General features: G+C 36.4%; 1 protein-coding gene across 3 annotated transcripts in view; it reads left to right on the plus strand.

Annotated features, from left to right (window-relative positions):
• The window catches only part of APOE (apolipoprotein E), a 116,964-nt gene extending 94,736 nt beyond the window's left edge, over positions 1-22,228 (plus strand). For all 3 annotated transcript variants that reach the window (XM_044080687.1, XM_044080685.1, XM_044080686.1), the window contains exons 3-4: positions 14,719-14,872; positions 20,619-22,228. In XM_044080687.1, the coding sequence (XP_043936622.1) occupies positions 14,719-14,872; positions 20,619-21,240 (776 nt within the window). In that variant the 3' untranslated portion in view covers positions 21,241-22,228. The remainder of the gene's footprint in view (positions 1-14,718; positions 14,873-20,618) is intronic.
• The last annotated feature ends 374 nt before the right edge of the window (positions 22,229-22,602 follow it).

The raw sequence follows: 22,602 nt of genomic DNA on the forward strand, positions 1-22,602 counted from the left end.
TGGAAGAATTTCATGTATTGGTGTAACTATATTAAGAGCCACATTAGATTTCGCAAACTTTTTTCTTATTCTTTTATTTATTTATTTTTTCTTCAAATAATGGATTGGACATTTTTGTACCAAGTTACCAACACAGGATTCAAAATAATTTCATACAAGTATGAGCCTTAGTGTACAGTATTGCTCAAGGCACAGGCAAAAATATTAACATAAACATAGCCCAACCCCTAAAAGTGCTTTTATTGCTTTTCATGTAACTGGTTATGCATTTTATTTTATTTTTGTAATTATTTGATTTCAGTACTACAGGCATTGATGCAATGTAGACCCTTTACTCTGTGCGTGCGCGTGTGTTTGTGCATGCCTGTTTTGAGGGGTGATTACATGATACCCAAAATGCCAATGTACCTTTCTTATCTACATGATTTGATATACTTCAGAAATGTATTTATGACATTTTCCATTTATTATTGTCTTAAGTCATCATGTTTCCCTGTTTTTCTATTTGTGAGGCTGTGTACTCTGCCCACTGTAACATTTTATTTTGATCTGATTTACCTGCTTACTTTAATTCCAGGCAGCAGAATCCTTAACATAAATAGTGCAAAGCCAAACCTCTTCAGTATACATGTCTGCCACTGTATTAATTGCAGCTGTTAACAACTAAAAACAGTCCCTTCCACACAAAATGCCCTCTCCCAGTAATTGCGGTAATTGCATTTCGACATATTCTGTTTCAGTTTATTTTATTTTACTCATCTGAAGTAGAAACACATTGCTGTATCTTTGATCTGATAGCAGCTTAGACAGAAATTAATCCAGTATTTGTTTATTCTTTTCCTTCTTCCTGCCTTTTTTAATAACTTTTTTTCTGAAAGCAAATTATTTTAAAATGAAAATATCTTAAACTCAGGTAAAATCCAGGTAAATGGCAATAGTTCTGATAATTCAGCAGTAGAGAAAGAAAAAAAAAAGGTTAATTGTTAAGTTACACTTGGATAATAGATCAAAGTGTTATACTAAGTTAAGTGATTCTTGTATGCCTCCATTTTATGTTCATCGGAAGGTTATTGTTATAAAACTTCAGCATCAAGCCTTCTGTGAATAAAAAATGATTAATATCCATAGTATTTGTTTATTGTTTCACAATTTGGGTATGGAATGTGTGTTTATTATTGCTTTGAGCTCATGCTGGGGAAATAAGTCTAACACACTCTCCATTTCTCTGGCTATGGATATTTAGCTTGTTATCTGCAGCTATTGTATTTAATTCATATTAAGGATGAAGGGATTTATTTGCTTTTCAGCCTAAAATGGTTAGTTACATTTATTTGTGTGAGTCTTTGGCATTTAAGTCTTAAATCACCAGCAATTAGCAGCAGTGTGCAACTGGGATACTTTCCTGGATGCCACCCACAACTCTACCCCTGTTGTAGGCAATTTGAGATAAACCAGTCCCACAGTCCCACCTCATTCCCTAGTGTCTCATCCAGTAACTGACCTCAGGTCATCTGGATCATAGCAAGGATTCCTCTATACCAGAGAGACAGAGTGATCCTTATTAAAATGATTGGCATACAACAGTGTCTGTAGATGTAGGTCAGGGTACTTCTTAATGTCATAATATTGACAACCCTGAGGATTCTAACAGTAAGGGGGAAAGAGCATCTCAGCTGCTAACCGAACTCAGGTCAGCCCTGAGTCCCCATCTGTTGATGCTTATTTTGGTAATGCCATGTAGTTGACTAAAACTCATCATGATTGTGATTTTGCATCTACTGTTTTCCCAAGAAGAATTATATTATTTCATCTAGGTGTAATATGATTAGCAACTTTGTCACTGCACCTTCAGTCCTGTAGTACATTGTGGTTTATTTTCAGAATGATTAAAGAGTCCTTACATATTGTAAGATTTTAGATAACCATATTTAAAAAATGACTCAGGTGCTGCAGATGGCTTCCATTCTAAAGGTACTAAAATGCTTTTTCCTTATTTTTTACCTCATATGATAAACAGTTTTTTTTTTTTTGGTAAGAAAGCTCATGCTTCTTCCTCCCTTACTATTAGAGTAACTAAGTACCAGATAAATATGCTGTCTTACATATTTGGATTATAAATTATGGAAATGGCAGCCTCTTTGCTAATGCTGCTTTAATGGATAATTTGTTGTGCCTGCTTTCTTTGGCAGGTAATATCATCTCTCATGTTATTGCATGCACATATGATGGGACTCATCTTGTGATTTTACCATAAGACCAATAATAATAAGGTATACTTTATTGTTATCTTTGTGTCCTCCCAGGGTCGGCCTTAGGTGAAATGGTACCCTAGGCAAAAGGGCTCCACAGCACCCCCCCCACACTATCTTGTGCCCCCCATCCTGGTCTATTTACACCATCCAGTTTACTGGAAAAGTGCCCCTGCTAGAGCAGCACCCTAGGCAGCTGCTTAGTTGGCCTGTGCTTAAGGTTGGCTATGGGTCCTCCCCAAATATATACATTTTTTTTTTGCTGTATTCATCTCCAGAACCCTCTTTCATTTTTGTTCACATACAAGATTAGGATAGCGCAGGTGTTACATTACAGAAAATATGTAACTAATGAAACAGTTTCAGAAATCCCAGTTCAGTCAAAGGGTTTCCCAGTTCAAATGTGAGATACCATTCAGGGTAAAGCCCAATCCATTATCTCTCTGAAGTTGTTCCATGTGACTGTTGTCACCATTTGACCAGTCCAAAATGTCTTTTCCTCGTTCTTTTTCCTTGGCAGGTTGTCATTGCTTACCGATCACTGAGGAGTTATGAACTTCTACAGATGGATAGGTAGTTTCCTTAGGTTATGCAACATATTTTGTTTCACACTCCATTCTCTGTGCCATAACTATTACCCAACTAAATCAGATACAAATGGTCTCCCCCTTAGTCTTTCAGTTGTTTGCCTAAAAGGCTATCAGAAATGTTTCCACAAAGGAAAGGGAGCTTTTCCAGATTCATTCCAGTTTTCTGAAACTGAAGATTGTTTCTACATTGTTCAGATCTGAACATGCACATAAGACCAAAAAAAGTTCAGAATTTTGACTTTCCCAAAATAAGTCTCCCAGGAGTTTTTTTTCAACATTTCTAGTATGAAATCAGCATTTTGTAATTTACCTATTAACTCTGCTACTGCCCTCAGAGTGTTCACCAAATGTCTAACTTGTTTTCTTATGTTAGAAACAAGGGTATTAACATTTATCCCATCAGGATAACTGCCTTAAGTGGACTCAATTATCTGCATTCCAGAGTCAACAAGAGCCTGACTTGTTTCAGTATGTTAAATTTGACTCTCAGCCTAGTAAAAATAGATTTATGACACTTCTAGTTATGGGATACCACCCTTAGATCAGTCTTGCAGATTTTTTCACAAGTTGAAACAGAACGTGTGTAGCATTTCTTTCAGTGGGCTATCATTCAACTAATTGTGCTAGCCAGAGTGATACTACAGGCTCTGGGATTCATGCCTTCAGCCATCCTGATAGCACTGAATGCCAGATTCCACATGGTAAAGATGCAGTTAGTAACTCAGGAATCCTTTGTATCTGACTCAGTGTTCGTTATAGAGATCTTTCTCATTAATTCCATTATAAGTTAAGGAAATAAACTGGTAGATTCCATAAATCCTGACCATTTCAAGGAAATCCTTCCAACAGGCATCAAGTGCATTTTTTACATTGATTTTTATCCCTTTTAATGCCAACCATCCTATTTGTTCCCTTAGGGTGAGAACTGATCAGAGGAGACAGTCATGTAGGTAGACATCAGGTTTTCTGGATACTGGCCTTGCTACCCACCTCTTGGTAGCTGACATGCATGTTCACCTTTATGAAGGCTGCTATGTCCCTCCCCCTTCATGGCATCATGCATATTGTTGTACAGTGCTCCTAGGAGGCTAATGAATATCACAGATTGATACAGCCAAGCAGACACCCTGAGTGCTATGCCTAGTACTTTTGTTTCATTATGGGAGTCAGTACTGCAGCAGGCTGAATTGCCTTCCTTCCCCATGGATATGTAAGCCAGTGTCAGTTGCTCATGCTCACTTTTCAGGGTCAGCTTCTGCACTGCCAGGGCCACTAATCAAACCCGTGTTTCCTGGGTCACAGTCAGGGCTTCACTGTTGTGTGTCATGAAGCTAACCACTTTGTATCAGATATTGTGGGGGAGCCTATAGAAACCAAGGGCACTTGTTTCCAATATCAGCTGAAAATGCACATCATCATGAATGAATCACTGGCAGTTTACTTAACATAAAGTCTTTTCAGTCACTGCTGAAGCAGGGTATTCCATAATTTACCAAAAGCAGGGCCACAGTAATTTTCTTTTTCAATTATGATTTTTATTGCAATTTTCTTTAAATACAGTGAACAGTTCAGTACAAGTTGACAATAAACATATTGATGCAACTGTAATGTATTGAGAGACAAAAATAAAATAATAATAAGAAAAAAATGTACAGAAAAGTTATAAGGTATATGAGATGAATTGTCTTTACAATATACAAAAGTTCTTATAATAAAAAGGATAACAAAAACAGACCTGCTATTAGTTGTGAAAGGCTCTGACGAGAAGCGAGTATGCTTTATGGTGCTGTAATTGACTTGTAGTTCAGACTTTTTGTTTTGACAACTAAACGTTGATATTGATACTGTATCATTAACAATGTTATGTTGGCAGGGGAGGAGATAGGCTAAGGTATATGAGTATATCTAAGCAACTATTTACAATATATACACTGGGTTGTCACTCATAAAGGATGTCATGTAGAAGATAATGTTTATAGTTTTTCATGTGGTAATCGTAGGTATTTTGCTTATATACCAGATGACAATTTGATTATCCGGGTGTACATGACATATTCCTCTTGCAAAGAGTTTGATAGTGTCCTTTGTATAGAGCTGTATAGGGAAATTATTATTTAATGGGGATTAAAGAGGAAGCATGAATTTGCTTAAGTTACTTTAGTAAGATTTTAATTAAGCACCTCTATAAGTCTTTTCCAGTATTTATGAAAATAAGTTAACTTCTTATGACTTGTTTTTAGTTTATTTGCTAGGACATATTTGGTAGCTATAGATTTAAATTCTGCCCAAGAAGTCTTGGATATGTCAAGCCAATTGAGGGCTATGTAGGATTTCAATGTAGCGCTCACTATTACAATGATATGTTTGGACTCATATGTATATGAACTGGGGAAAATGTTTAATAATGTCATTTCCCACGAGAGGGTAATCTTCATATAGCCTGTTTTCTCTAATTTTGCTCTTAAAGAGCACCATAGTTTGTATATATTTTTACAAGACTAGAATATACAAGGAGTGTCAGCTACTGAGTTGGAGCAGGTAGGATAGAAAGGTGATGAATTTGGATTTATTTTGCTCAGAGTGGTGTGTAATAAGCATTTTTGTTAATCATAAATTGAGTATAGATTATTTTTTTTAAATGGAGTTAGTTTTATGGTTATGTCATTTGCTTCTAGTTTTTGTTCAGTAGTTAAATTATTATTATGCCTTCCCCAATAATAGAAAATAGGATTACGTCCTTGGATTTGATTTGAGTAGTTAGTCTATAAGTTTTTGATAACATTTTAGTCTTCAATAGAAGAAGGGTAGTGATTTGTTGATACTGATGGTAGTCTTGTGTAGATACGTTAACATCTGATGTCATTAGAGTTATTAGATATAGTATTTGTTTAATAATTATATGGTATTTTTTAATTTCTGCAAGGGAGTCAACAATGGAACTCAATGGCAGATCTTTGATTTGATAAAAATCCCAGACTGAACACTTCTTTATGTTTGGGTAGTTGTTAAGATTTATCATATTGTTATTAATCCTGATATTAGGGTTCATATGTATTGGTGCTCAAGGAATTGTTTAAGTTCAAGGATGTTATGAGTTCTTGGAAACAGATCGTATTGTTGATTAAAATAGGATGTATTTTGAAGTCTTTTAGAGTTTTGTTATTTAGAAAAAGTATAGCCTTTGGATTTATATTGGAAGAGCTGAGGTGTTGATAATAGATTTTGATCCAGAGTTGGTGCCATGAAGTATCTGAGGGTTCATGATTGACTAACCGTATTATGCGACTGACATTATAATAAGGTAGTAAGTCTTGAAGTTAGGAAGGTTCATACCACCTTTCTCCTTGGACAGAGTTAATCTGTTATAACTAATTCTGATGCTCTTAAGATGCCAGATGAATTTGCCCAATGTTGTTGTCATCTTAGAGAAAAAACTATTTGGAATGCTTTGATTGATGGCATTAAGATGAAACAAAATCTTGGGGAGGATATTCATTTTTATGATTGCTGTTTTGGAGAGAAAAGAAAAGATCTTCTGAAACTTTTGACCATGCTTTATAAAGATTTTTTTTTATTATTTCTTGATGGGGATGGACGAAGGTGATGCCTAGGTACTTAAGTGAATAATCCACTTTAATTTTTGTTTCTGGAATGAAAAACTCCTTGTGTGCTGAAGGGTTTAACAGAAACATTTTTGATTTACTTGGATTCATGGCATAATTTGATATATCCGAGAACATGTCAATGGAGCTTAGTATCTTATCCAAGTCCTTGGATGGAAACTCAAAGTAGATGTTAAGATCATCAGCAAATGCTGTGTACTTAACTTGGACTTTAGAAATGTATACAGAGTGGTGAAATGTTTTTTGGCTCAATTTCAAGAGGAGGGCCTCTAAATAAATGTTGAATAGATAAAGAGAAAGCGGACACATCTGTCGTGTTCCATTTATTATTGGAATAGGCTTTGATTTTTTTCTGTTTATATATATAATGTAGTAGTGGCCACAGTAATTTGATATTGAACAAAAAAAATGTTATCTTACCCATTATGCAGGATAGTAATGATGATTTGGGAAGAAGGCTTGTCACTGGTTATGTCAGCTCAACCTATTGTATGAATATGTTAGCAGATTCTCTTGGCAGAAATATTTCATTGTTTTTCAAATAAAAGTCCAATAAAACAATTACTTAAACACAGGGTCTGATAATGTTAGATCCCTTTGCATCCTTCTAGCACTGCCACCAGCAACTTTTTTGTACCTGGCATTTCCATCAAAAAATTACAGCTTCAGATGCTTTGACAATAATTTGTAGTCACTGCATGCCTTCTATGCAGTTCCTCCATCTGTCTTATTTTGATATACTGCTGTTGAAAGTGAAAAAGAATAAAGCAAATCTTACTGCATAGCTCCATTGTAGATACGATAGGCTTGTTTTACACTCTGTCTTATTCAAAATTTATACAGTTGCTACTTATGCTTCACAACTGTCCAGAATCCTGCATAATGTCCGACTTTTGTGTCATATTTTTGGTCTGTTCCTCATAAAAATGTACGGTTTTCTTACCAATAATTGATGACTGAAGATACTAAATAATGATATACACTTGCGATTCAGACTTCATAACCTTCAGAAGATGCATACTAATACAAAACATGTCATTCTTGCATCTTTCACAGTTTATAAGAGCAGTATTTAAAGTCTGTTCCTGATTTTGGGCTTTGGTTCCCCCATTATTTTTGGCTTTGTCCAGAATTATTGAGTTAAGATGTTGAGAGGTATGCTGCTACTTTAGGAGTTGTTAACTTTTCAGCAGCAAATCTTTTTCATTTAGAAATCTCTCTCTCTCTCTCTCTCTGACAGTTTTGAGGATTTATAAGTAATTATTAATAGTAGTTTTGTGGGGAAAGTTTATCTTATCTATATTTAAAAGAAGCTAAGGAAAATTTAACTAAAAAACATTGCTAAGCAACTTAGAAAAGGTTTTCCATGTGGTGCCATATGAAGAGTCTAGACTCATTTTCATGAACTATGCCACCGATTTTACAGAAGCTGACCAGTCTTTATTACCAATCGCCTTTCATGCAAGGCTGGCCTTAGCAATTATGGGGCCCAGTTTGGAACAATTTGGTGGTACCCATCACCTGATGCTTTACACATACCTCCCCAACCCTCCTTCTGTGCTGGCTTCCCGAACTTACTTCTGCCAGTTATATATGTTATTACTTTGTATTAAGAATAAAGCAATATGTTTATTTATTAGATTATATTTTGTCATAAGGCATGTTAAAACAGAAGTAAACTGTTCGACTCCTGCGTTACCCCCATTCTGTCAGGGCCTGCTTAACTTGCTGAGAGATAGCATAAGGGGCCTGGATAAGTGAATTAATACATGCAGATAATTTCCAGCTATATCACAGGTTGCAAGGGCAACAGTAAGGATTATATGCAGGGATAATTTAGAGTGATCACTAAACATCATGTTTTGGCAAGTGGGAGGAAATAAGAATATCTTTAAAAAACTAATATGGATTTAAGAAGACTATGAAAAGCCCACACAGTTTCTTTAACTTTCTGTAACACACTTCTGCCTAAAGCTTTTCTTGAATTCGGTCCAGTCATTTTCTAGTTTTGAGTTTCTACTTGCCTTCCAGATTTTGTATGTGACTCTGAAACTGTGATACTCCTGCAATACATTTATGAGTTAAACTGTTTCTGTTACTGTTTTCAGGCAAGTGAATTATTACTTCTAACTAATTCTGCCTTCCACCACTCAATATACACATACTTTACATAAGTTTATCATATGCTCACTGCTGCAGTAGTCTTAGCTATATGGATTATATCTTGCCAAGGATTTAATGACTGTCCAGTTTCCAAAGCTTCTGGCACCTTCAATGAGCCCAAACTGTTAAGCGTCTTGAATTAAGTTGACTAAAAGACAAGTTCAGGTGCAAATCCCTTTAGAGTTTTACTGCCACTTAAGAGTATTCTCTTCTGAGGCTTTCAAGGATTGATAGTTGGCTTGTGCTTTCCTTTGCTGGGCCAATAAGTTCACTTTGGGAAAAAAAAAATTTTTTTTTTTAAATTTATTGATGTTTTATTATTTTCCTGTTCTGGAAAATTATTTTAAAGCTAGAAATGTTGTGTTTTCACGTACTGTCTTGAGATAGTAAAGTACAGTTGTGTAAGCTGAACTTACCATAACAGTAGATATTTAAATGATCACTGTTGCAGTAGCCTTAGCTATATGGGTAATACTCTGCTAAGAATATAACAGCCTCCTAGCTTCCAAAGCTTCAGGGTACCTTCCACCTACCCAAACTGTCAAGTAACTTGAGATAAGCTGACTAAAGAGCTTTCCTGCCAGCAGAGAGAGGGAGGCTGAGCCCTGAAAACACAGTGCTAGAAATAACAAAAAAGAAATGCCTGCACTCTGGCATAAAATACACACCAAAAAAAACAAGGGGGATGAAGGGAGGGAGTGGCTGCTGTAGCAGGCATTATTCGAACATCTACTGTTATGGTAGTTCAACTTACACAACTGTACTATGTTCTTCATATTGATTACTGCTGCAGTAGCCTTAGCTATATGGGTAGATTATCATAGCTAACAATGTTTGGTAGAAGGAAGGAGAAGAGTCCAGGAGCCTCTGGAGAATGGTCCTAGCAAAACGTGATCTAGATCTAGAGAAGGACTCAAGGTTATACTGCTTTGTAAAAGAATGTAGAGAGGACTACGTAGCAGCTTCTAGAATTCTTCTAGACCCAATCCTTTCCAAAAAGCTGTAAATGAAGCCAAGGCCATAGTCGAGTGGGCCTTGACTCTGCCTGGAATAGATTTGCATGGTGAGCATACCAAAAGGTACTAACCTTAGACAGTTATTTGGAAATAGTCTGTTTTGACACAAGTTGTCCCTTCTTATCTTCACAAGAAATGAACAATTGATTCTAAGAACTAAACGATTTATTTCTGTCAAGATAGTACCTGAGTTATCTGTGGACATTCAAGGTATGCAGTATCCTTTCTCAAATGGAGCAAATGTTAGCTTCTCTAACATAAAATTAAGATCACAGTTTTTTTTGGAGGCTTCTTATGCAAAACCCCTTTCAAGAACAGACATGCTGAAGTGAGTAAATTAATCATGATAGAGGATTATGAAAGGCTATTGGAAAGTAACTCACACAAATACTGTAAAACTAGAGAACAACTAGCCCTTAAATGGGTGCTGGTTATGTTGTTGGCACCAAATGGTAAACCTTTTCGATTTGCTAGTATGCAGTTTTCTAGTAGGAAGCTTTCTTGTCTCCATTAATACCTGCTGCACATTCTCAGAAAACAGGTGCCTCTTTCCAGGGAAGACAAGCATCAAATAATGATAAAACTACAAGTTCACAGAAAAAAAAAAAACACAGTAAAAAGCATTTTCAAACACTATAGCAGCCCCACAATGGAAAAGTAAACTTAACTTCACCACAGAAAGTATATCATTTACTTTACCCAACTTTAAAACTGACAGAAAAAAAATAAGTACTCTGTTTAAAAGAATCTTACAGTCTTGAGACAGTCTGTTAAAGCACAAAACTCCTAGCTTTAAAATAACATTCCTGAAGAGGAAAATAATAAAACATCAGTAAATGTAAGAAAATCAAAGTTTTTTTTTCCACAAAGGGAACTTAGCTGCCCAGCAAAGGAAATCACAAGCCAACTACCAACCCACAAAAGCCTCAGAGGAGGGAACTCTTCAGTGGCAGTTAAGTTCTGAAGGGCTTTGCACCCAAACCTGTCTTTTAGTCAGCTCATCTCAAACTGCTTGATAGTTTGGATGTGTGGAAGGTTCCCTGAAGCTTTGGAAGTTGGCCAGCTTTTATATCCTTAGCAGAATATAATCCATATAGCTAAGGCCACTGAAGCAGTGATCAATATGCAGACATAGTACAGTTGTATAAGTTGACCTTACCATAAAGATATTTGCAGGTTTGTAAGATGAAGTGATCATTCAGAGTATCCACTGTCTAAAAACATCTGTTTGAGAGTATCAATTTCACTACTAAACATGTCATCACAAGATGTAAGGAGTGATAAAATGCACCATTTGTCCTTTTACAATAGTCTTTTTTTGTTGAAAGGGATGGCAACTTATGAAATGTAAAAAACTATTGGAATAAGTGCTTTCCAAAAAATGCCAGATTCATGTGTATTTTCATCATAATTCTTCATTAGCATCACATTAAAAAAGCTAATGATATTTCCATTCCATTCATATTTAAATTTTAAAAACATATATGTAGAAGTGACATAGCCTAAAACATTTAAGCTATTTAACAGCACCTGTCAAATTAAAAAAAATGTAATCAAGGAACCATAAGTAAGCCTTAACATATTGCCAGAATAAGGATAAAAAAAAATCAAGGTTCTTCTCCCACCACCACAGTATAATATTGACAAAGATGGATGCTACCACCACCCACATGGCCACACCTTTAATCTGTTTGTAAAATTCATGTTCAAAAAAACATACTTGTTGCATAAAGATTGCTCCATGCAACGCCTAACAATATTAATCTCATCATTCTGGAGATTACTTCCTTGAACAAAGACTTCATGGAACCACTCCTGGCCCTCTTCTTGAGGAATAACTAAAAACAAATCCTTCCCATCAACCACAAGAAATGAAATATTTTTTTACAAAAGTCACTTTCAACCATAATGTTTGAAAAATGCCATTAATCTTTTAAAATGTGCCTCTTATCATGAAGAAAATTAACCTTTTATCCACACACTTAGCAAGTGGTTCTGTTTTCAAACTATGAGATGTAGTGGTTGAGCCTCCAAAAATTTATGAACTTTAGGTATGCTGAAAATACTCATTATGAGAGGCTTTTGGACTACAAAGTGTTCTACCAAGTGTTTTGCTAATCCTACTCCAAAGTTAAGCCCTCAAGCCAAACATCCAATCTGGTGTATGCAATGTTCAATTTATTTCTGGACACTTCAATAAAAATTCTCCATTATTCAAATATTGCAATAGTTTTATGTAAGTGTCCATTATAACAGTTCCCTTTTCAGGTTTCATAATTCTATTAGTCATATGATTTTGTAATTTGTACATCAATTCCCTTTCAGCATACATATTTACTGTTATTCTGATGAAGTTTTGAAAAAGGAGAAACAAAAATACTTACTGTATTATACATAGTAAAAGCAGTGACAACCTACATGAACAGCATGCTTTATTTTTATTTGCTTTTTGTACATTGTGCGTAGTTTAGTATTTCTTTATTAGGTGGTAATGTAAAGCACTGAAATTGAACATGCTGTATCTCCTTTCATTAGAAATAGTCATAAATATTATAAAGTGTGGTATTGATGTAACATTTTGACAGGTATGCAAAGAGACTGGCAAGGTGTTCTCCATTGTTTCTGTAGAGATGTATGGAATACTCACTGTACTAGCAAATTATTGACACCTGCTTATATATGCTCACACTCTTGCTTACCCCAAGCTATGGTTACGCGGGTCTATATTATATCCTCGAACGCTTAAAAAAAGTGAACGCTGATTGATCGAACTTATTTTCGCGAAACTGCAAAATATCGAAGCAGCAGAAACTCAAATTTTTTCCTAGGGAAAGAATTCGGTTGTCTGTTTCTGTTGCTTCGGTATTTTCAGTGTTATGGTGGAAAGTTACCGGTTAGATTCAGGTAAGTGTGCGATTGTGTGGATGTGAGTGTTAGGGTGATTTAGGTGAGTTAGGGTTAGGGCTCGGGTTAGGTGTGTGTGCGATTGAGTGGACATGAGGGTTAGGGCAGATTTAAGTGAGTTAGGGTTAGGGAGCGGGTGAGGTGAGTGTGCGATAGTGACGGACCTTAGGGTTAGGGTTTGGGTTAAGGTAAGTGGGTAGTTAGTGGTGTGTGCATAGTTTAGTGTAGGGTTAGGTATCAGATTTTAGGTGTATGTGTGTGGATTTCTGTTTGTTTGGTGTGCTTGTGTTGTGTGTATGTGTTTTGGATCAGCGATTTTTTTCCCTGGGAAAAAATAAATCGCTGATCTGACAGTTCGAGATTGTAAGCTTTCGCTTAAATTAGGTCGATCAATCAGCATTCGCTTTTTTAAGCATTTGATGATATAATATAGACCCAGTTACGCTGCTGTCTTCTCTGTTCTTGTTCATGTTTAATGCTGAGAATGGATACAAGCTTTATGCATTTCATTCATCTAATTTCACAGATCTAAAGAGATCTGGTTTTGATATCATTTAGAGTACTTATTCTTAGTGTGAATCTTTGCGTTGTCTATCACAACACAGAACTGAAATAGAATATGCCTCAGTTCAGTTGTAAACATTGTGTACCAGGATGCTGTGGATTTATGTCCTGTGGGGAGGGCTGACTCCTTCATTTTGTGGCCAAATGGAATTATTAGACAGGAACTGCCAGAATAATCTTACATCATCATTCTCTAAACATAATAGCAAAGACCTGTCTACATCTAAAGATTATTTTATCAAACTGCAGTCCTGACTATTTTATGCAAATATCTGGGGTAGGGCAGATTCAAGAGATTTGTTTTAACAATAGGGCAATGTATTATCAGAATTTTAAAGAACCAACCAAAAGACATTGATGGTAAAAAAAATGTAGACAACAGTAAATATATGTGTAGTTTCCTTGTCTATGTAAGCAAAATGTGCCCAAGAAGTAAATAATATTTAATTCACTTTTTCTTAATTTTTTTTTCATTCCTCGTCCCCACTGCCTATTGATCATTAGCCCTCTTCAACTGGTCCATTTGCTTCCAGTCATTGCTGAGAAGATAAACTGGGAGGTATATGCTTTGAGACTTTTTGTATTTTCTTCCTGACCCTAACTGCAATAACCTGGAACTTGCAGTGGGCTGTCCTCCAAGGATTTCCAATCACTTCTACAGGAACTGTCCCCCCCCCCCAAGCAGCCCTATCTCTTCTCTCATGGTATGAGTAGTGGTTTACCTTGTCTCCACCAGGGTAGTCATACAGTCTAGTGTCATACCTCTCAACCTCTTAGCACAAAATATCTGGACAAAGCCAAAAATAATGGGAGTACAAAGGCCCCAAAATAGGGACAAATTTTAAATATTGCTCTCATGAACTTAGAAAGTTGCTAAAATAAAATGTATTGTGTTATCATGCATTTTCTGTAGGATATGAAGTTGGAAACTCAAATGCCTGTTATTATTTGATGCATTCAGTCCTCACTGATTTGCCACAAAAATTCAGAAAACCACAAATTTTATGAGGAACATCCTGAAAATATGAGGCAAAAATCTGGACATTCTTCAAAAATATGGACAGTTGAGAGGTATGTCCAGTGTGCCTCCAAGTACACACAACCCCCTCCCAATCACTGCTATAGGCAAGCAGGCTGTGCCGCTCTCTTCAATGCTGAAGCTGAATGCTGGTCAACTTGTTCACAGTCAGGGCTCCATTCCTTTTCCTCACAGAGCACCATTTATTTTTCATTAACATTAGGTAATTTTATTATCGGGATCTGTATGATGGCTTTATTTATTGTGTAAAGGTAACAGTCATAGTTATGATGAAGAAGTCAAGTGCTTGAGGTTTCCTATGATTAGTTAGTATAGTTGTACTTCTTATCAAGATAACACCAGGTGCTTGGAATGTTGACAGTCATTGAAAGTGCAAGATTTCTAAAACACATATACTAACCCCATATAAATAGCATTGTGTTTTACATGTTGTGTTCTCCTTTGTATTGTCAAAGTAAAAAAATGGATATTGTAATGCATTTTAAAGTGAAAAACGCTAAAGAATTATTACCTGTGGGATGATATTAATTTAGACAAATACCTGTTTTTTCCCCCTTTGTTCCAATACAGGAACTCAGGCCCGTTTCCTGTTCCAGCAAGATGAACCAAAGACGAAGTTTGAAGAAGCTGTTGTCACTTTCTGGGCACATGTGGACAAAATTAAAAAGGCAGCTGACGATGTCACCATTGACATAAAGAGCTCCCAGCTGAGTCAAGAACTGGAGTGAGTATGGATACATTATTACGGAATGTAGATTCTTCTTTTTTGTCTTCATCATCAACTGCGTTCATCTTTGAGAGGCAAACACGAATGCAGAATGGGCATTACAAAATCAGGCTTTCTCTTTATGGGTCAGAATTGAAGTTACATGCCACTATGTAGACATGACTATAGCTGTAACAGAATATTTGACAAAACTAAATTTATTTTCCATTAGTTGCTGCTAATTACTTGGAAGGCTTTGTCTGGCTTATTGTGCTCTTTATGATGAACTGAGAATTTTTTTGAATGCTAATTGTTATAATCTAGCATAATATCATGTGGTATTAATTACACATTTCAAATTGCTAAGTGTAAAACCTCAATAAGATCAATTTTTTTAAAGCCAGGCCTTTGTTAGGTTATGAATTAATTACTACTATCTTTTAAATTAAAAATGAAAACATTACCATTATTTTTAAAGCAAAGTCACACTTTGAAATTGTTTATATATTCAATGATTTTGGAGTCTGCTTTTCAATGGTCTTTAACCTATATGCAGTTCTGTTAAAATTCTGTTAAACCTTGAAACTATGGAAACATATATGGAGATTGACAAGTACACTATTTCTGATTCTGCCTGGGGGGGGGGGGTATCTTTCTCTGAGACTATTGCTAGAATGTCCATTTTTTTCAGTGGAAGAATACTGGGGTTTATCAGTCCCTAGAAAATACTATATGCTGCTACAGAAGAATTTTCCAGAACCTACACCCATTTCTCCTTTTCTGTCTAAATTGGAGGATGTGTGTGTTACTGCCTGGAACTTTCCTTATAGTCAGTCAGCTGCCCCTAAAAAGGCAAATAAAATGTATAAAGTTCCCCAGTCTTTTAATTTTTTATACATTATTCCCAAACTTGATCCAGCAGCTATAGCCTTAGTTAGTTACTTGCAACTTTGATTTTTCAAATTTTGAATTGTCAGGCTCATATGTTAAAGTTTGTTCTGACAAACTTTGAAAGTATGATGAATGTTCTATCTGCAGTTTCATCTTGTGAAGGAAAATCTGCTCTAAATCAGTTAGTTTCTTCTATTGCACAGGCCCCTACTCATTGCTTGCAGTGCGCGTATGACTCTTTTGACACTTCTTCTGGGGCTCTGGCCACTGGTACTATTTTAAGGAGGTCTGCTTGGCTACATTCTCAAAACCTTCCAGATGATGTAAAACATGAGATTTTAAATTTTCCTGTGGATAGAGATTTAGTGTTTGGCCCCTGTATTGCAGAGGTGATCAAAAAGTGTGAAGAAAGGGGTAAGCTGATCTAAGGATTTTTCAGCCCTCTTTTTCCAAAATTTCCAGGGGATTTTCTATATCTTCATTGGCAAAAAAAAAAAAAAAAACTTGAGTAAACAGTCTCAACAAAATACAGGTAAACAGATGTTTAAGAAGAAATGGCAATATGGTTTCAAAAGGAAGCCTCAAATCTTCCAGAACCAATGACAATCCAATAACTCTGATTGGATATTCAACAGACCTCATGAACCCCTCCCGCCATGGCCCCTTTTTACTTCCAGAAAGTTTCACTCATAGCTTCATAGGTTCATAGGTTGATACTAGGCTATCATCCCTAGGGCCTATACAAGCCTAGCCATAAAAATTCCCTGGATATTTCTTCCCACAATATTTACTTCCCTGGACCCCTGTCTAGCAGGGCAACTGACGTGATCCCTGGGGTGAATTTCCTATCTCCTATCCAATCATCAAAGTTCCTTTTGAAGACGGCCAAGGAGGCGCTATGCTTGACATGTATGGGCAGTCTATTCCAGAGTACGGGGACTCTCTGGGTCAGGAACCTATCCCTCCAGCATGTTTTGTTCATTGTGATGACAAGGTTTAGATCTGGAGCCTGTGTCTCTTAGGGATTGGGATTTCTTTAAGTGAAGCATTTCCAACAGCTCAGGGTTTGATGATTTTTCTCTCTGGCAACAGATAGGTTAAGACAAATTGGTTCTGAAAATCATTCATTAAGGTTACAGATGGCAGTGGGAAGAAATTCCTCCTTTCCAGGAGATCATTCCTCATCTTCCAGATCAGACTCTTTTGTTTCCACTTGTTCTTCACCACATGCTCTGTCCAAGGAGTGATATAACCATTTTTTTCTTTCACTGGCAGGGAAAGGTTTTTATTCAAGGATGTTCCTAGTGCCAAAGAAAGAAAATTACTGGAGACCAGTTCTGAATCTTTCTTTTTTAAAGATATTTGTGATAGTGTCCAAATTCAAAATGATGTCACTTCACAATCTGTTTTCACTTTTTCCTCTTTCACGATTCCTGACAACACTAGACTTAAAAGATGATTATCATCACATCTTTATTCATCCAGACTTCAGATGTTTCTTAAGGTTTTGTGCATCTAGATCACATTATAAGTTATCTGCCTTATTATTTGGACTATCCACTACACCAAGAGTGCTCACAAAGCGTCTAGCTCAAGTTACAGCTCATTGCAGGCTACAGCTACAGGGTATCCACATGTTTCCATGCTTAGATGACTTGCTTATCTTTGCAGAATCTTCTTCAAAGTGTCAGGAATCTCTATCTTGGGTGAGACATGATTCCAAGAGTGTGTTCAAGTCTTTCTTTACTCCATCACACAGGATGGTGTTCCTGGGAGTTCAACTAGAAACCTCAGTTCAAAGAGCTTTTCTGATAAAGAAAAAAACAGATTTTATTTAGATCTGTTTCTACAGTTTTCCACTCAGACTTAAGTCACTGTGAGGGAATAAGTCAAGATTCTGGGCCTTTTGGCATCTATGACTCAAGATAACCCTGGCAAGACTCCACATGAGAAAGATGCAATACTATCTAAAATCTGTTTATTCCCAGAATCAACAGCTTTTAATTTTTCAAATCTCAGTGTTGGGGTTTGTCAGAAGAGAAATCTTTTGATAGAGACAACAGCTATCCTTAAATCAAGGTCACCCCTCCTACCTTCCTGCTCCAAAGCAGTCATTCACCACAGATGCTTTGGATTTTGCTTATGGAGCAGTTTCAGGGTTATAAAAGTGCAGGGGTTGTGGAACACCAAAAACAGACACAAGCACATAAATATCAAGGAAATGCTTGCCTTGATCAAGGCAATCAACTCTCTGAACCATTCTTTGGTCCTCAGGACCTCTTTAAGTGGCTACAGACAAACCACAGTCATGTAGTACATCAATAAACAAGGGGGACTCAAGTCATACTCCTTAACAGACTAGCCATGTTAGCTTGGTATATCACTGTACAACACAATTTCACTTTACTGGCATCTTACATTCTGTCACAGTAAAGTTGTGTGGCAGAGAAGCTGAGTAGGACAAGGGAAGACCCTCATGAATGAAAACTAGATCAGGGCATCCTCCAAGATTTGATCCATATGTGGGGAGTTCTTCAAGTAGATCTCTTTGACTTTTCTCTAAACAATCAACTGGTAAGATTCTGTTCCAGGACTCCATGCAAGAAGGATTGGAAGACAGATGCTTTTCCCTTTTTCTTGGATAGGAATGTTCCTTTACGCCTTTCTAGTCCTTCCACTAATTTCCAGGGTACTTCTGGAGATTCAGAAGGAATCCCTGATCATCGTGGTGACTTCCTTCTGGCCCAGGCAATAGTGTTTTTCCCTTCTTTTGGAAATGGCCACAGGCAAATACTATAAGCTTCCTCACTGAATGGAACTGCTCACACAAGGTCTGGTGTGTTTGACACACCACTACCCCAATCAAGTTCAACTGACTGCCTGGATGATAAGGTCTTATTTTCCTTTAGGCACCTGTTTACTGAGGATTTGCAGCAGGTACTAAAGGAGGCAAATGAGCCTGCTACTAGAAAATTATATATTAGCAAATGGAAAAGGTTTTCTAGTTGGTGCCAACAACATAATCAGCACCCATTCAGGGCTAGTTGTTCTCTGGTTTTACAATATTTGTGTGAGTCACTTTCCTATGGCCTTTCTTACTCCTCTCAAGGTTAATTTTGTTTTTGGACATTTAAAGGTGCCTGCCAGGGGATTCTCCTCTTTCAAGGCTTTTTCATTTCAAAATGTTTTTGAAAGGGGGTTTACTAAAGAAGCCTCCAAGAAAACCAGTACCTCCTTCTTGGGATCTTAATTTTTTGTTAGAGAAGCTAACACATATTCCATTTGAACAAGCTAACCTGGCTAACTTGTGGGTCTTAACTTGAAAAAACAGTTTTACTGATTGTGCTGACCTCTACAAGAAGGGTATCTGAGTTGCAAGCTCTTATGGTGAGTCGACCCTATCTCACTTTCCACAGAGACAGGGTTTCCTTTGAGAACTCATCTGTCTTTTATGCCTAGTATCCAAGTTTATTTTAAGCCAAACTACCCATTCCCTCATTTTCTTTACTGATTTTAAAAATGAGGGAGAAAGGATACTCAATGTTTCAATATCCACTGACAACTCAGATACTATCTTGACAGATCTAAATCTTTCAGATCTTTGGATCTACTGTTTTTCTTTGACAGTAAGAAGGGATAACCTGTTTCAATACAGACTATTTCCAAATGGTTGTCTGAAGCTATTACCTTTTTATACTTATCACAACACAATTTTTCTAAGCAATGTTAAGGTCCACTCTACCAGTGCCTTGACTTCATCTCTGGCTTTTTGGAAAAGGTTAGATTCTAGAAGTATTCTAGAAGTTGCTACTTGGTCCTCTTTATATGCTTTTACAAAGCAATATAAGCTTGATTCCTTCTGTACGTCGAGATCAGACTTTGCTTGGACCATTCGCCAGGGGTTCCTGGACCCTTCTCCTTTCACCTCCCAAATATAGTTAGCTATGGTAATCTACCTATATAGCTAAGGCTACTACAGCAGTGATCAATATGATGAACACAGTGCAGCTGTGTAAGTAAAACTTACCATAATAGTAGATGTTTGAATGATCACTGCTGCATTAACCCCCCCCCCATCTTGCTTATTTTTGGTATGTTGTTTATGCCAGGCTGTGGTTGTTTATTTATTGTTCTTCTTAACATTGTCCTTTCTGTGTTCAGCCTCCATCTCATTGATGAAGAAAAACTCTAAAGGGCTTGATGTCCAAAAATGTCTTCGCTCAGCTCGAACTGCCAGACAGTTTGGGTATGTACAAGGTGCTAGCTGTCTTATAGTACAAGGTTGCACTTCATTCCACTGATATACCAGTATTGCTCCACTTATGTCAGGGTTATCTAGGAAAAATATGCAAAAGACTGACAGCTGCATATCATTATATAGTACAAGTCATTAACTTTCAAAAAGTGGCTTATTGAGAAGAATCATGCTGTACCTGTCCTCAGTGTGGTGCCAATCTAGTTATAGTCTTTTCACAACTATGCCTTTCTAACCCACTCTTTCTTATTTTCTGGGAAGTAAATCATATGAGTTTCATGTGGTGCTAGCTACAATAGTATACATCTAAGTGGTCTACAGTGTGCCTCATGGCACTATTGTACTGGAACTTTTATACTGTGAGATAAACTGTTGTACAACTGAGCACATTCAGAAACAGCAAGCAAGGGTAGCACTGTGCCATTTTCTGCAGTATCTCCTCATTTCGGCACAGATAAGGTTTCAAAGCAAATACCATGGTTCTTAGCTTAAACAATGGTACTGTTTCAGTCTTAAGCTTTGAGAATCAGGCTGAGAATTATTCTCACATAACAGATGAGTATGTAATTCCAAAACATTATCAATTTTCTGATGTATTTTTACATATTGTATTTGCAGAGGCTTAATTACTGATACAATGGCTGAAGTCAATACCTATGTAGACAATGTCAAGACCAAATTGACTCCTTATACAGAAGAAGTCAATCAGAAACTCAACCATGATGCAGATGTTCTTGTGCAGAAGCTTCAAGATGATTTGAAAGATGCAAAAGACAAAGTAGTTCAGTACTCTGAAGAAGTCCGTCAAATGGTCAAGCAGAATACAGATGACATTCAGCAAAAATTTTCTTTGTACTTCCGTAAACTGAAGAAAAGGTTGACCAAGGATTCTGAGGAGATAAAGAAAAAGCTAGCAACATATGCTGAAGATATGCGCACCAAAGCAAACCAAAATATTGAAGTGCTCCGTGATACCTTCCAGCCTTATGCAACCAGCATCAAGGAGAAGACAGATCAGCGATTTCAGTCAATAAAGCAAGCACTAGATAAAGAAATTGAACCTGTCCGTGAACAGTTTGGTGAGAAATTTGTAGAGATTCAACGCCAGATTGAGCAGAAGACGCAAGAGATCCGCACATCTATTGAAAAGAAGGCTGATGAGATCCAGGAGCTTATAAAACCTTATGTTATAGAATTTCAAAAGCAGTTTAATAGTTTTATTGAAAGTCTAAAAGCATAAATTTGCACAAAATACATTTTTTCATCACAGATAGTGTTTTCTTTTATTATAACTGCGCAACAATCTTTCCAGTGGAAAAAGTTTTGCTGTATTTCTTTTAAGAACTTAACAAATGCATTTTTATACATTATTCATATCCATGAAATAATGCTATTTTGTATGAATTTACCCAGCTGCACTCTTATATGTATCATTGTGTTCAGAACCTGATGCTGTTTATTCAGCTTTGCTGCAACAGTTTAAGCAAGATCTTTGATGGTTGCACATTTTCAAAAAATTAGCTTTCGGGTTTGCTCTGAATTTATTTTAAATATTATAAAAGTGGACTGAAAAACTTCTAGAATTTGCTCTTTAATAATTGTAAAAGGGATTTCAAATTAAAATTATGAAAACTCATGCCTTTAACCTATTGTTTTATTATTTTACTTGATACGACATATGCCGAAGAAAATGAAGATAGAAGTAAAAAACACAGAGAAGTTTGGCAGAGGAAGGGATATATATTGAATATTGATTAGCTGTTCAATCAATGTCTTTCAATGTTGAGAAGCTTTGCAGGCCTTTGAAAATAGACTTTGTGATCCCAGAGAGTGCTAAGACTGTGTCTAGTGTAAATGTAATCTGTTTAAGTAGGTTTATGGGCTCCCAGTTCTTCACAAGCTAATGAAGAATGCATTCAACTACAAAAGAGGGGAATATACTGATGTATAAAATTCATTCCATATTTTTTGACATATGGTAGTATGCAGTACCTGTCAACTGTCCCTGATTTTGCATAAAGTCCTTGATCTTGCCTTATATTTTTTCCCTGTCACTCATACAATTTGTAATTTTTTTGGTAAATTACTAAAGATTATATTCAGTGAATAACGACATACATTTGAATTTCACACTTCATATTGTCCAGAAAATATATGTTGATACAAAGCCCGTTGTTGCATTGTTATGCTAACTTTCTAATTGAATTAAAGTAATATTTAAAAAATTGTCCCAGATTTCTGGCTTTCATTCCCCATTATTTTTATTTTTGTCATTGTATTCAGAACTTGATGTTGCTTATTCAGCCTTGCTGCAGCAGTTTAAGCAAGCTTTTTGATGGTTAACATTTATAAAAGTTTGTCTATTAGATTTACACTGAATTTATTTTAAATTATAAAAGTGATCTGAATACTTCTTCTAGAATGCAAAGCAATGCAAAGCAAAGCAAAGCAAACTTTATTGTCATTCAACCATACCGAGTACAGCTGAACGAAATTACATTCCTCCAAGCTCATGCACCATGACATAACAGCACAACACAACACAGCTACATGTAACAGTAAAACAGAAATAACACAGCAACAGTCAAAGAGCCAACTGAAC

This window comes from Protopterus annectens, chromosome 8.part0, assembly GCF_019279795.1.
Source record: "Protopterus annectens isolate FY-2018-M chromosome 8.part0, PAN1.0, whole genome shotgun sequence".
NCBI lineage: Eukaryota > Metazoa > Chordata > Ceratodontiformes > Protopteridae > Protopterus > Protopterus annectens.